The sequence below is a fragment of the Caretta caretta genome, chromosome 23, assembly GCF_965140235.1.
Source record: "Caretta caretta isolate rCarCar2 chromosome 23, rCarCar1.hap1, whole genome shotgun sequence".
Taxonomy (NCBI): Eukaryota; Metazoa; Chordata; order Testudines; family Cheloniidae; genus Caretta; species Caretta caretta.
In genome coordinates this window covers 8,665,204-8,680,007 of record NC_134228.1, presented here as the reverse complement: position 1 = coordinate 8,680,007, position 14,804 = coordinate 8,665,204, and the positions used below count along the sequence as shown (strand labels likewise).

Below are 14,804 nucleotides of genomic sequence, written 5' to 3'. Positions count from 1 at the left end.
CAGGAGAGGAGGGCAAGGTGCTTGGTGCGACGTGGGGAAGAGCAGGGAGCGAGAGCAGGGGCTGCAGGAGGGGCAAGGGAAGATCTGGGAAGAGGGGGAGGCTAGAGGACAAGGCTGCAGGAGAGAGCCGGCAGGAGAGAGCCGGCAGGCTGGGTGCGGCGCAGAAAGTGGGGGTTGTGGGGAACTCCAGGATGGAGTGAGAGAGGCGGAATGCAGAGAAGAGGAGTCCAAGGTGACCTCATGCTTCTGGACCTGAGGTCAGTGGAGGGAGGGGGATGGGAGAAGGGGCTGGGATTAGGAGCTTGCCCTTGAGATGGAGACTGGACGTTAGTTCATTCCTTACCCAGGTCCCCACTCGAGGGCAACGTTTGCTGACTTTGCTACCCAGACTTCCCATCCCTGCTGAGCTTCCCTCAGTCCCTGGTGATGGGCCCCATGGCTCCTCCTGCTCTCATTGTCCCCAGTCTCTCTGCGCTGGGCTCTGCCTCCCCCGGTTCTAGACCGTTGCTAGTGCAATGCCAGGGGGACATGCTGCGCTGGGCCTGCAGGGGCGAGTGACTCCCCTTGCTCCCTCTCTCCGTCAGGGAGTGGAGGAGTTCAGAGTCCTGGGCCAGCTGGTGGGCTGTCTCACCCTGTGCAGTGCTGAGCAGGAGCAGGAGATCTGCCGATTGGCGATGGAGGGACTTCACCACCTCTACGCCTCCATGCTGCGGCAAAAATGTAAGAGCACTGGAGACCCTTGTCCTTCCTAAACACATTGACATGGGGTTTCCAAACATGGGAAACATATTTATTGAACACTTCTGCCTTTTCTGCATCCTTTTAAACAGTCTCCATCGAGTAATGAGCCTACACCATTGCTAGGATTTCTTTTGTTCCTAATACACTTTTTAAAAAAAACCTCCTTACTATCCATAGTCCTTCAAGCCATGGACTTTCCCCTGATGTCTTTAGCTTCCCCTGTCCATATTCTGCTCTTCATAACTCACATAAGAATGGACATACTGACTCTGATCAGTTCATCTAGCGCAGTATTGTGTCTTCTGATAATGTCCAGTGCCTCATGCTTGAGAGAGAATGAACTGAAAAGGGAAATTTTGAGTGATCCATCCCCTCACATACAGTCCCAGCTTCTGGTAGTCTGAGGTTTAGGGACATGCCGAGTCTGGGGTTGCATGCCCTGATTATCCTGAACCCAATTATACTTTTAGGCTTCACAACATCCCACGGCAACAATTTCCACAGGTTGCCTGTGCATTGTGTGCAGAGATATCTTCTTTTCTTTGCTTTTAACTTGCTGCCTATTAATTTCAGAAAGTGACTCCTAGTTCCCGTGTTCTGTGCAGGGGTAAATAACACTTCCCTATTCACTTTCTCCACACCAGTCATGATTTTATAGACCTCTGTCATCTCCCCTCCTTAGTCAGCTCTTTTCTAAACTAAATGGTCCCAGGTCTACACTGTAGACCTATATTGTTATCACTCCATTGCTCAGGGCTGTGAAAAATCCACACCCCTGTTGGCAGAAGCACCCCTCCCACTGACATAGCTAGCGCCTCTCCGGGAGGTGGATTAAGAGCTTGTTGGCAGAGGACCATCTTCTCTTCAACGCTACAGCGCCGGTGCAGCTATGGCGATAGAGTGGTTGAAGTGTAGACTTGTCCCCAGTCTTTTTAATCTTTCCTCATATGGAAGCTCTTCCATACCCCTCATCATTTTTGTCGCCCTTCTCTGCACCTTTTACAATTCGGGTACATCTGTTTTGAGATGGGGCGACCAGAACTACACGCGGTATTCAAGGTGTGGGGGCGCACATTGGATTTGTATCGAGGCACTATGACATTTTTCTGATTTATTATCTATCCCTTTCCTAATGGTTCCCAACATTCTGTTGGCTTTTTTTACTGCCACTGCACGGTGAGTGGATGTTTTCGGAGAACTCTTTACGATGACTCCGAAATCTCTTTCTTGAGTGGTAATTTAAACCCCATAATTGTGTATGTATAGTTGGGATTGTGGTGTCCAGTTTGAATTTATCTATATTGAATGTCATCTGCCATTTTGTTGCCCAGTCCCCCAGTTTTGTGAGGTCCCTTTGTAGCTCTTCGCAGTCTGCTTTGGATTGAACTATCTTGAGTCATTTTGTATCATCTGCAAATTTTGCTACCTCACTGGTTACCCCTTTTTCTGGATCATTGATGACTATGTTGAACTAGACTGGTGTCAACACAGATCCTTGGGGTGCCCTGCTCTTTACCTCTCTCCACTGTGAAAACTGACCATTTAGTCCTTTTGTTTGCTTCCTAGCTTTTAACCACTGACCCATGAGAGAACCTTCCCTCTTATCCCATGACAGCTTACTTTGGTAAAGAGCCTTTGGTGAGGGACCCTGTCAAAGGCTTTCTGAAAGTCCAAGTACACTATTTCCACTGCATCACCCTTCTCCACATTCTTGTTGACCCCCTTCAGAGAATTCTAGTAGATTGGTGAGGCATGATTTCCCTTTCCAAAAGCCATGTTGACTCTGCCCCAACAAATTGTGTTCACCTATGTGTCTGATAATTCTGTTCTTTCCTATCATTTCAACAATTTGCCTGATACTGAAGTCAGGCTTGCCAGGGATCACATCTGGAAACTTTTATAAAATTCACTGTCACATTCACTATCTCGTACAGAGGCCGATTTAAACATTAGCTTACATACCACAGCACTGCACGTAAGTTTGTTTGGATGTCTCGTGAGAGCTGCAACCTTTGCACCAGGCAGGCAATTTACCATGCGGTTCTCCCACTCATCACAAATCCACCTTCTTATATGTCTGTTGATTGAATCCCCCATTACTATTACCTGGCTTTTCTTTGTAACTGGGCTTCCCGCCTCAGGAGGGGCAGCCTCAGTGTGAGAAGATATCCTGACTTCATCTGGCAGGTGGGTCCCAACTATGGGATCGTCTCCCTCTGCTCCAGCTCGATGTTCTCCTTCCCAGAAACTTTCACCCTCCTCAGCAGCACAGAGGCTGTCAGACTGGGGGTGCGACCACTCTACTGCATCCCTAAAAGTCTCCTCTATGTACCTCGCTGTCTCCCTTGGCTCCACCAGTTCAGATCCTCTGGCCTCCTGGTCTCCGAGGGCAGTAGCTCCTTGGGCCAAATGCCCAGATGTGCTACCTGCCCACAGGGCTGGGAATCCTACATGCTGCGTTCAGTGCAATCAACTGGAGAGCCTCACACTGCTGCTGTACTTCTGCCTGGTTTATTTTTACTCTTCCAGGGGGGTTAGTTTGTTTAGTTTTGTTGGGGGGTGGGGGAGTTTATTGGCCTGAATTTACGGTATGTTTCTTAGATGTACTTGTCTCTAAACTTCCTTGCAAAATTCCCGTTTCCAAAGCTAACCTCTGATTTATATTGCCTGCTGTCTGTTTCCCCTCCCTGGTTCAGGCACGACGCTGGCAAAGCAGAGTGCAGAGTATCTGCAGGTCTTCAGGGAGTGGCGAGCGGAGAACAGCTTCTGGGTCACCTGGTTCACCAACACCAGCAATATCGCCATGGTAACTACTTTCAATGCTTCCTGCGATTGTTGTGCCCAGAGTTATCAGGAGAGAGAACCCTACACCCTAACACCCTAGGAGTCAGGGGGAAGGGACAGACCCAGGCGTGTGACTGACCCCATCCAGCTGGGCCGGAGCCCTGCCTATGGCCCACTCCACCTCATAGAATCATAGACCTCAGATCTAATCCAATCCCCTTCTCATAGCAGGACCAACCCCAACTAAATCATCCCAGCCAGGGCTTTGTCAAGCCTGACCTTAAAAATCTCGAAGGATGGAGATTCCCCACCTCCCTAGGTAACCCTTTCCAGTGCTTCACCACCCTCCTAGTGAAATAGTGTTTCCTCATATCCAATCTGGACCTCTCCCACTGCAACTTGAGACCACTGATGCTTGTTCTGTCACATGCCACCACTGAGAACAGCCGAGCTCCATCCTCTTTGGAGCCCCCCTACAGGTAGTTGAAGGCTGCTATCAAATCCCCCCTCACTCTGCTCTTCTGCAGACTAAGTAAGCCCACTTCCCTCAGTCTCTCCTCATAATTCATGTGCTTCAGCCCGCTAATCATTTTCGTTACCCTCTGCTGGACTCTCTCCGATTTGTCCACATCCTTTCTCTTGTGGGGGGCCAGATGTGACCTCACCAGTGCCGAATAGAGGGGAATAATCACTTCCCTCAATCTGCTGGCAAGGCTTCTACTATTGCGGGCCAATATGCCTCCCTCCATGCCACATCCCAAGATGCACTGGGTCTCATCCAAACCTGATCCCAGCTCCTTGTCAGGTGTGGTGGGAGCTTCCCCAGAGATTCATGCTCTCCAAGGCATCATTGCATCCACACACCAGTGCCAGCCCCCGCTGAGCACTAGAGAGTGTATCCGTGCTGTGCAGTATTGTGCCCCCGTGCACTGCCACGCTGGCCTGTGCCGTGCACGACAGCTCCTGATTGCTGGCTGGGTACTGTGCGTCCCAGGTGCAGTAACCCAGCCCTGTCCCGGCAGAGCGGGCTTTGCCTGCACTCCTGGCTGGGCCAGTCCTGGCTGCTCGGTCCGACTGGAACCGCACTGGGCAGCAAAAGGGGTTTCACTGGCAGGTTTGTTTCAGATGTTTGGGAAGTACTTCAACCCATCCGAGCGCATGGACTTCCTCCTCACTGCTATCAAGGGAATGAGAGACACCAGCGTCCATGAGTCGGTGGCGGCCAGGCACATGCTGCATGTGATCCTGTGGGTCCCCAGCCCAAGCTTGGAGAGGGTAAGAGCTGCAGTGAGAACAGCGTGCTGGGGGAGCCCATCCGTGGGAGACTCTGTCTCTGGGCGCTCGGCATTACTGGGGGGCAGGTCCTGTGCAATGCGGGGGGTCAGTCTAGGTGATCTCCATGGCCGCTTGTGGTCTTGCAGTCTATGAATCGATAGGCCGGGAATTGGCCCTGTGTTCTAGGCCTGGAGCTGGAGAAGAGGATGTGGGAGGGCAGATGGCTGTCAGGTAGGGCAGGTCCCTGACACCCCAGATCAATAGGAGCACGAGGAAGCCAAGGCTCCCATCTCCCCGTTTCTCTTCCAGGTGTCGGAGGCTGTGACGAGCATCTACCACAACCTGGACTCCATCAGCGAGCCGCTGGCCCAGCAGCAGCTGCTCAAGGCCCTTGTCGTGCTGGGCAACCAGTACAGCAAGGAGGTGGTCACAACCCTGCTGGGCTGCTCGCTGTCATGTGACAGGTACGGGGCTGGGGCTGCTGACGCTTGTGCTCCGGGTCCCCCGGACTGGTCCCGCTGCCAGGGACAGGGGCGTGCAGAACCTTCCAGAGACCTCCTGCTCCCTGCAGAGCTGCTGCTTGTTCTGGAGGGTTTTGCAGGCTGACATGCCGTGGAGACAGGCCAGCCTGCAAAACCCCATATGGCAGCCCTCGGCCTCCCCCGGGGCTGACACTCAGACCCGGCCCCCATGCAGCCTGCGCCAGGCAGTGGGGGCCCTTGCTGCAGCAGGAGGGCAACAAAGGGCCGGCCGTGGGCGGGAGACTCAGCCGGGTGCGGGTGGCGGTGGGTGCTGGAGGCTGGCAGGGCTCTGGCCAGGTGAAATCGGCTCTCTCCCTTTGCAGCGTTGCTGTGGAGATGTGGAGGGTGCTGACATCCCACCCCAAGACCGCAGGAAAGGTCCTACGGGAGCTGCTCGACAGGCTGCAGGAACGGCCGCTGCGCCAGCATCACGACGTCTCTCAGCAAGAGGCTGGCGTCGCCCCCTTGGCCGTAAGTTCCAGCCCCTGCAGCAAGGGAAGGAGCGCCGTGTGTCCCCACCATGGCCTGAGGGTGTCTCTCAGTCTCCCACTGGGTATTGCCATTGGGCCGAAGAGAGAGAGCGTGACTCTAGCCAGCGCTATAGTCGAGGCGGAAGACGCCGAAACCCTCTCCTGGTGCTCTGGGACACCTCTCATAGAACCGCAGGGTGAGAAGGGATCGCAAGGTCAGCTTGTCCAGCCCCCTGCCAAGATGCAGGATTTGTTGTGTCTATCCCAGCCCAGACAGATGGCTCCAGCCTCCTTCTATAAACCTCCAGCAAAGGGGCTTCCACAAGCTCCCTAGTCGTCTGTCCCATTGTCCTACTCTTCTTACAGTTAGGAAGGTTTTCCTGAGATTTAATCTAAATCTGCAGTGCTGTCGTTTGAACCCATCCCCTCTTGTCCTGCCCTCTGTGGCAAGAGAGAACAACTTTTTGCCATCTTTTTTTTGGCAGCCTTTGAAGAATCTGAAGACCATTAGCACGTCCCCCCTTAATCTCCTCTTTTCCAAACTAAACATAGCCAGTTCCTTCAACCTTTGCTCGTATGGCTTGTGTTCCATCCCTCTGATCATCTTTTTCACTCGCCTCTGGATCCATTACAGTTTCTCCACATCTTTTGTAGACATTGGTGACCAAAACTGGACACCGTACTCCAGCTGAGGCCTAACCAGCACTGAGTTGAGTGGTACGATCACCTCCCATGACTTGCAGGCTATACCTCTGTTAATGCAACCTAAGATTGCATTTGCTTTTTTTTTTTTCCTTTTCTTTTTTTTTTTGCAACAGCATTGCTTTGCTGCCTCATGCTGAGGCTGTGATCCACTGCAGCTCCCAGATCCTTCTCAGCAGTACAACTGGTTATCCCCCATTCTGTTTCTGTGCATTTGCTTTTTCTTCTCTAAATGTAGCACCTCACTTTTGTCTTTCGTGAGTTTCCTTTTGTTGTCTATAGCCCAGTCCTCCAATTTACCATGATCCCTCTGAATTTGAGCTCTTTCCTTCAAAGTCTTGGCAACTCCTTCATCAGGGAGCTGATGCAGGGCTGGGGTCATTGAAAGCTTCCCAGGGGACCTGGCCCTGGCCTGGAGTCAGGAGCCCTGGTTTCCCTTCCTGGCTCTGCCACTGACCTGCTGGGTGACCTTGGGCAAGTCCCTGCCTGGCTTTTGTCTGTTGTTCTGCAGGGCAGGGCCTGGCTCCTGCAGGGTGCGTCTCTGGGTGTGTGATCCAAAGAACCCTAGCACGAGAGTAGCAGCAGAGCTGTGGACTCTAGACCTCCAGGGAATGCTGGTGACACCAGTGATCCGGGACGCCCGGACAGAGCCATTTTGCTTCAATTGGAACCATTTTTTTCTACGAATCCCCTTTTTGAGCCTCGTAGGTTTTAACTGTTGACGTCACAGCTCTGTCCCGCAGCACTCGCTCCTCTGAAGAGCTCGAGAAAGGCCTTTTGCTGCTCAGACCTCATACCAAGTGTGATAGACACGGTATAGTGAAGGCAGAGAAAACCCTTGGGACTTAAATACACAGATCTGGCAGCCTGGTCAAAGAGGAGACCATCTGAAGGCAACTCTCCCTAATGATAATTTACTTACCCTGAGAATAGCAGGTCAGTCCGGTTTATTAAAGCCGGACGATGAATCGATCAGACATGGAGAGGGCATGACTGTAATTCTCTTTGTTATCCACCATTCCCATTGTTCCATGTCCTCAGTCTGGTTTTCACTTGCTTGTGTTTTATTTTTCCTTCCGGAACCGGTAAGCCTGTATTGGACACTTTTTCCCCTCATCCCGGTTAAGGTTTTGTGTGGCTGTCTTTGAACAGTTCAAAAGCCAAATACAGAAATGATTGAATCTGGCTTTTAGTAACAGACCAACCCTCGAACTCATGGACAAAATTGGCTCCCTCGCCGAGGCTGGGCTGTAAGGCCCGGGACTCAGGAGAACCCAAGTTCAGTTTCGGGCTCTGCCAGACTCCCTGGGTGACCATGGGTGAGTCACGTCGCCTCTCTGTGCCTGAGTTCCATGTCTGTACAACGGGGATAGAAATCCTTCCTTTGTGTGTCTAGCCTGTAAGCTCTAGGCCAGGGAATGTCTCTTTCTGTGCCTGGAAAGCCCCCAGCACACGCCCTGATTGCAGATAGGCGCTGGAGGTGCTATTCTAACCCTTATAACAATAATACACTTGATTTGTTTGGGGTCAAGGTGTTGTGCAGAGAAGTTTCCACAGATGATACCTGCTAATAAATACCACCCCCTGAGATCGGGGATACAAGGAAGCAGCTGCTTATGTTGCAGGTAGCCGGCCCCGCTGCCTGCGATCCTAGCTGGGGCTGTGCAAGGGCTTTGAGGCTCTAACATGTCATCTGGAGGCGGGGCGCTAGAAGACTTTTTATAGTGCAGGTGCTGAGCACCCCCTTACACCTGTCCACACACCCCACCACCCCTAGAGCTGGGGTCAGGAGCAGGGCCATGGCTCCAGGGGGGCGGGAGATGGATGGGGCAAGGAGGCCGAGGCTGGGGCCACAGCTGGGAGTTGGCGCAGGGCCAGCAGCTGGGACCTTGTGTGTGGGGCCAGGAGCAGAGCCCCGCGAAAAACCTTGGAGTGCTGCAGCACCCCCTGCACTCCTAGTTCCCGTGGCTCTGTCTGCAGGGGAGGCAGACGTTGTTTTGGAAATGGCTTGTTGGGTCATAGAATCATAGAATATAAGGGTTGGAAGGGACCCCAGAAGGTCATCTAGTCCAACCCCCTGCTCGAAGCAGGACCAATTCCCAGTTAAATCATCAAATTTTTGCCCCAGATCCCTAAATGGCCCCCTCAAGGATTGAACTCACAACCCTGGGTTTAGCAGGCCAATGCTCAAACCACTGAGCTATCCCTCCCCCCCAAACCGGGTCACCGGAGGGTGTTTTGTAAAGCAGCTCCTCCTTTCACACAGGTGGGGAAACTCCAGCATCAACTGCCAGTCATTGTGGAGCAGCTACACGAGGCAGACAGGGACGTCATCTCCAACGCCATCACCGTGCTGAGAGACATCCTCGCCGGCATGGACAGGCAGAGCGCCAGCCCCGTGGCTGTGCGAGTGGCTGAGAAACTCCTGCCGTTCTTTCATGATGTAAGGCCTGGGGGCCCGCGGGAGACCCTTCAAGCCACAGACGTGTGAATGGGGGCTGGCGGGTGGGCTAGCGGGACCTATGCTATGGTCCTAGCCAGAAAAAGGATTGTTGTAAATGACATGAACCCATTCCCGCCTTCTTCTGCTACCCCATTCTCCATCAGAGCATATGGCAGTAAGGGTGGGAACCCTGGTGTCCTGCAGGCCTGCTGACAAGGATCAGGGCAGCCTGGGGACGAGGCTCCCCTTGAGGGAAGGCCATGCATTCCTGAGCCTGCATGCAGCGAGGGGGCCTCTGCAGCACAGGTTGCCGCAATGCTCCTGCGGGTTTCCAGGGTAACAGGTGATGGTCGCCTGGTGAAAATCCTGCCCCTCCCCTCCCTGGCCAGGAATCCCACAGCTGGCCTGTCAGCTCCATAAGGAAACGGCTCCGTCTGTAGGTTCTGCAGCTACCGCCCTTTCCTCTCCCCTTCGTTCTCATGGCAGGGCAGCATCAAAGGAGGGGCTAGTTCTCCCCAGGCCTTTTGTAACCACAAACGAGCCCCCGCCAGCGTGTTCACCAGACTGATATTCAGTCCGCCACTGCACGGCGAGAGCCAGCAAAGTGGGCGGGAGAAAGGGACCCATCCATTACTGCCTTCCAGGGGTAACGCCCCAGTGGGGGCTCCTGGAGGGACCACCCACCTCCCCAGCTCTGACAACGCTAAATCCTACCCTCATCCCTCCCGAACTCTGCTGGGACCCGGCCGCTCTTTATTAAGCAGTGGCACAGGCCCAGCTAAAGATCAACACCAAGAGCAGCTCCTGCATCTAGTCCAGCACCCGCTCCTGATGGAAAGACAACTGAGAACTACTGTTCCAAGAGCCTGTCTCCAAAGTGGCCAGACAGGAGAGCGCAGCCAAATCAGATAAACAGACTAAAAGAACTTATGAACACTTTTACAACAGACGTCACTCAGAGAACTGCCTGCTCCAGAACCTGGTGCCCAGAGGCGACATGTAACTGCTGATTGGGGGGGGCACCATTTAAAGATTCAGCCACTCTCAGAACAGCTCAAGTCAACCCGCCCCCCAGGCTGCCCCCCCTTACCCTCAGCCTCACCTCCCAGAAAGCTGTGGCCCCTCCCTACAGCCCCCAGCTATTGCTCCTGGTTCTCCCTGCTGGGCACAGCTCGCCCGGCCTCCCAGGTCTCACCCCACCTTACTGCTCTCTCTGGCCAAGAAGTTACCAGGCCAGCCCCTCAGCTGGTGGAAACCTGCATCTCTATTGCCTTCAATGGCGCTATGCCTATGGGACTGCGGCCCCCAGCTGTGCCTGTATGACTGGGGGTGAGTTAGCAATACCCCCTGCAGGGCAGACATCTCTGTCACAGTGAGCGCTCACCCAGCTGGGTGGGCACGACCGTCACAGCGTCTCCTCCCCACATCCTCTCTTGCAGGAGTCCAGCAAACTCCGGGTGCTCTCCCTCACCCTCTTTAAACACCTGCTGGAGCTTGTAAGGGGGCCCAGCAGGAGGAAGATGAAGGAGCACGTCCTCCGCAGCCTGGTCCCGCTGCTCCTCCTCCTGCACGATGAGCGTCCCAATGTGTCCCAGGTGAGGCCACGAGATGGAGCCTGCAGCTGAGATTGTTACAGAGTGACCAGGAATTTGTTGGGGGGAGCCAACATGTGACACCCCCCTTTAAAAGGTCTGGCTGGCAGAGGGCAGGTGCTCAGTACTGTGACAATCAGGTGCTCAAAAACACTTGAACGTTGAGTCCAGTTGCGCCATGACCATGGCGCCCCACCCAACTGCTGAGTCTTCCCTGCCTCCTCTGAGCCCAACACTCCCCCCTGCAGCCAGGCTGAGAGAATGGGTGGGCGGAGGGGTCAGCTCACCACTCCTACAGCCACTGGCCTCCGCACATTCCCCTGGCTGTGCTGGTGGGAAGAGCACAACCCTGGCCATGGCCCCTACCCGGAGCAGAGCTACCCAGCCTCCGGATGGTGCCCAAGACCCAATGTGCCCTTGGCCAAGCAGCCCGGACAGCTCTTACTAGCCATGACATGCCCAAGCCCCCCCTCCGCCCCGCCCCAGGTGCCTGTGCACACGCTCGCTCTCATGGCCCCCATCACTTGGGAGCCAAATGCCCCCGGCAGTAATGAATTCACCCTCCTACCCCCCATGAGGTGGGGAACTAAGGCACAGCGTGAGGCCTAGTGCCTCAAAAGTATTGAATGCCCATGGGCATTAGGCAACCTAAATCCCTTTGTAGCCCTGGGCCAAAGCAACTTGCCTGAGTTCCTGCAGGAAGAGCTGGGAATTGAGTCAGGTCTCCAGCCATTGCCTTAGCCAAACCTCCGCCCTTCCGCGAGCAGCCGCGGGCCGGGAACCGTTCAGCACACACGGCCTCCAGTAACTATGTTAGTGGCTTCCAGCTGGGCTGTCCCTAGCCATTTGGGTGCCCTATCCAGCCCCCCCGCAGTGGGGCTGTGTGGGTTTCCAGGCCTCCCCCTCCCCCCCACCAGGGTCTGGGAGGCAGGAGCTGAGTGGGGCCACTTTTGGGGGGCCCACAGGCCCAGAGTGGCCTGGGGGATTAGCGGAGAGCTGGGAGTAGCCCGCTCTGCTTCCCTCGCCCCGGCTCCAGCCGTGTGGCTCGAGGGAGGGGGTTTGGGGAAAGGGATCCTCCCACACACACACTCACTGACAGCAGCGGGAAGCGGAGCAGCCTGGCCCCAGGCCGCCTTACTCTGCCAGCTCCCAGCCGCAGCACTCCGCTTCCCACCGCCGGTGAGTGCGGGGGGCAATCCTTTTGGAGGAGAGCGGGCTGGGACCAGGTTACTCCACTTCCTGCCACTGCCAGTGAGTGTGGGGTCGCTGGGAGAAGAGGCTTGCGGAGAAGAGGTGGAATGGGGGCGGGCTGGAGATGGAGCAGGGGGGAAGGGGAAGAGGCAGGGCGGAGGGAGTTGTCTGGGCCCCCCCCAGGGACGGCCCTGCCCTTTGTAGTGGGTGCAGCCTGCGGCGGGGCTGGCCGAGATATAGGGCGGGTCACTGGGGCTGGGGCTGCTGCATGTGCAGCATGCAGCCGCCTAGTGACACCATGAAATTTGGGGCAATTTGGTGCCCCAAATTTCATGGTGCCCTACGCAGGCGTGTATGCTGAGGGACGGCCCTGGTTTCCAGCTCCTGTAACCGTTGTCGGCTCGCCCCGGCCCCTCTTGTTTTGCAGGTGTGTTGGGACACCCTCAGGAGTGCTCTGGAATTCCTACGGTGGAGCCAGCTCAGTGCCCATGTCCAGAAAAAGGAGCTTTGGCGAGGCTGTGACTGCCTGGTGAGGGAGCCCTCCATTGCCCAGCTCCATTCCCACACTGAGCCCCAGCCCCAGGACCACACCTGGCCCTGGCTGTAGTCCCTCTGCGTGATCCCCCCGGCACAGGAAGGAGGGCTGAAAGCAGGACACTCCACAGATCTGGAACCTGGCCTGCAGGATGGAAAGGCCTTTAATAACCTTGTGCTCCCTTGTTCTGGCTCCTAGGTGGCGTGCTACAAGGGGAGGGCAGAAACCTTCCTCTGCCAGGCCATGGCCTTTGTGGAAAACCCGCAGGCTCCCATTAGAGAAGCGGCCATCAGGTTTCTAGGTAACCACAGAGCAGAGGGGTCCCTTAAGCAGAGGGGCTGGATCCAGTCCCAGGCTCTCCTCAGTCCCTGCCGGCAGCGAGAAGTAACCCCTGGGCTCCTGATTGCCGAATGAAGGCTCAGGGGTGTCAGAAACCCGCAGGAGCAAGCTCACCCCAAACTGCCCTGATCGGCTGATGGGCCCCCTCGAACCACACTGCTCCCCATGCAGTCCCCATCCCCCACACCCCCACCCCACCATGGGCTCTTGGTAGTGGAACCTCAAGGCGCTATGCTCTCCTTTGGCAACCAGCCCCACAGCCATCCCTGGGGACTCACCCTTTCCCCGGGGACTCAGGAGTGCGTCCTGGACAGTGAGGGGCAGGGGAAAGCCCCACTGCTTGGAGGGTGACAGACGCTTTGACACCCTCGCTGGGGACGCAGGGATGTGATGAGCTGTTTGTGTGTGTAGGGCTGACTGCCCGGCAGCTGGACCAGCAGAGCCAGGAGAAGTTGGAGGCCATCTGCAACGGTGAGTGGTATCTCCTTTGAGCACTGAGCGCTAGAGGGATGAATGGCACAGGGCCGCAGGCTAGGTTCAATCTCTGATGCCAGCAATGTGATCTTGGGCGAGAGCCACAAAGGGTTGCAAAATGTAGATCTCCAAACCCCTGATCAGCTTCCCCCTCACCCTGTGGTGTCTGCTGGTTGGCATGTGCCCAGGCACTTAGCCCTGACCTCAGAGCTGTGGCTTGGCAAATCCCCAAACTGGGCCTGAGCTGGCTGGCCTTTGCAGACGATTGCCCCCCCCCCGAACCCGCAACACAGCAAAGGTGGGGTCCTGCCTCCCCGCCTTGCACTCACTAGCCCAGGGTTTGTTGCAGTCACCTCCAGGTGGGGTGCCTGGTGTCAAGCCACTGCTCCAAAGGAGACTGAGGTGACGTCCGGTCATCTACCTCCCTGCTGCGTGCCCGGACCCCTGGGCCAGCGCAGGGCAGAGCAGCGTCTCCTCCACATTTGTTGGGGAAAAGGGCTGGGGCGGGGGGGTGGGTGACATAGCTCAGGCTCCTCACTCCCAGAGCAGGTTCACAGCTGGGCCCCAACCAGAGCTAGAGAATGGCTGAGCTCCCTCCTCGGCATTTCCTGGAGGGCAGCAGGGCACCGGAAGTTAGGCGTAGCCTAACAATGCCCATGCCCCCTTTGTGAATCTCCCCCTCTCTGGGCTTGAGTGCCCATCTGTGCACTGGGGGGAAGGGGGAGCATAAATACAGACAGGGATGAGGCCATCAGATCCTACAGGGACTGGGCAGTCCTAGAAATAGTGAGTGAATGGGGTTCATTGTGACTTCTTGCCTGTGTCTGGGGGCTCCCCCAGCTGTGGGAGGGCAGTGGGAATGTTTAGTGAGGGTTGGTGGTTGTTCCTGCTCGTCCCCTGCCTCCCGCCTCCCAGCCTGCTGCCTTCTTGTCGCGGGCTGAGAGGTACAGCGCTGGCTTGCTCTGCCAGGGCTTTCCAGAGCACCATGGCTCTGACCTCCATTTCCTTCCTTTCAATCTTAGTCCTCAAAGGCTTGCAGCAGGACAGCAAGTCCTCTGTCAGGTGCCTGGCTTTGCAGACCACGCTGATCCTCAATGCCTGCAAGAAACACCGTCCAGCCCGCGCCAGCCTACGGACACTCTTGCACAGGATGAGACTGATGCATACAAGGGAGAACCCAGTCATTGAAGCTGCCCAGCTGCGCGAGTAAAAGCCAGCCTCCCTACTCTGGGGGTTTGGTGCACCAGAGCCCGCCTGGAGCAGGGTGGAACACATCATGCCGCACCATGGCTTTCTCCCCATTGGCCGCCTGCCCTGCCCAGCCACGTGAGTAGTTAACCACTCAATAGCTTTTATCACCATGTACTTTTTGACAAGTTTCCATGCCCCGTGTAGAGTTTACGTCCCGCCCTCCATCCCCGTTTCCAGTCGTGTACATTTTTGGCACCATCAGCCCTTTTGAACATTTCTTTTGTATTATTTTTCTGTGTTTGGCTGGGGGAAGGTTGCGTGCTTGTGCTACAGTCAGGCAGGCAGAGCAGCAGAAGGTCCATTTGCCTGGCCCTTGATCAGGGCGGGGCAGCAACCAAGTAGGCTGCCACTCCTGACGGTGGGGTGGCAGGGATAGGGGAACCCAGGTCCTCCCGCTCCACTGCGTCCCCGCCCAGGCCCCTAACAGCGTGCTGTGTTTTGACATATTTAGAGAAAAAGTATGAACGAGTAGAAAGAGAGGCTGTA

The 14,804-nt window shown here is 55.7% G+C and overlaps 1 protein-coding gene across 1 annotated transcript in view; it reads left to right on the top strand.

Moving 5' to 3' along the window:
* Positions 1-14,450, top strand: part of LOC125629401 (maestro heat-like repeat-containing protein family member 2A) — a 34,770-nt gene extending 20,320 nt beyond the window's left edge. Inside the window, exons 9-18 of the mRNA XM_075122680.1 lie at positions 585-720; positions 4,640-4,800; positions 5,110-5,264; positions 5,645-5,792; positions 8,760-8,936; positions 10,376-10,531; positions 12,147-12,248; positions 12,453-12,555; positions 13,005-13,064; positions 14,090-14,450. Of these exons, the coding sequence (XP_074978781.1) occupies positions 585-720; positions 4,640-4,800; positions 5,110-5,264; positions 5,645-5,792; positions 8,760-8,936; positions 10,376-10,531; positions 12,147-12,248; positions 12,453-12,555; positions 13,005-13,064; positions 14,090-14,277 (1,386 nt within the window). The 3' untranslated portion in view covers positions 14,278-14,450. The remainder of the gene's footprint in view (positions 1-584; positions 721-4,639; positions 4,801-5,109; positions 5,265-5,644; positions 5,793-8,759; positions 8,937-10,375; positions 10,532-12,146; positions 12,249-12,452; positions 12,556-13,004; positions 13,065-14,089) is intronic.
* The last annotated feature ends 354 nt before the right edge of the window (positions 14,451-14,804 follow it).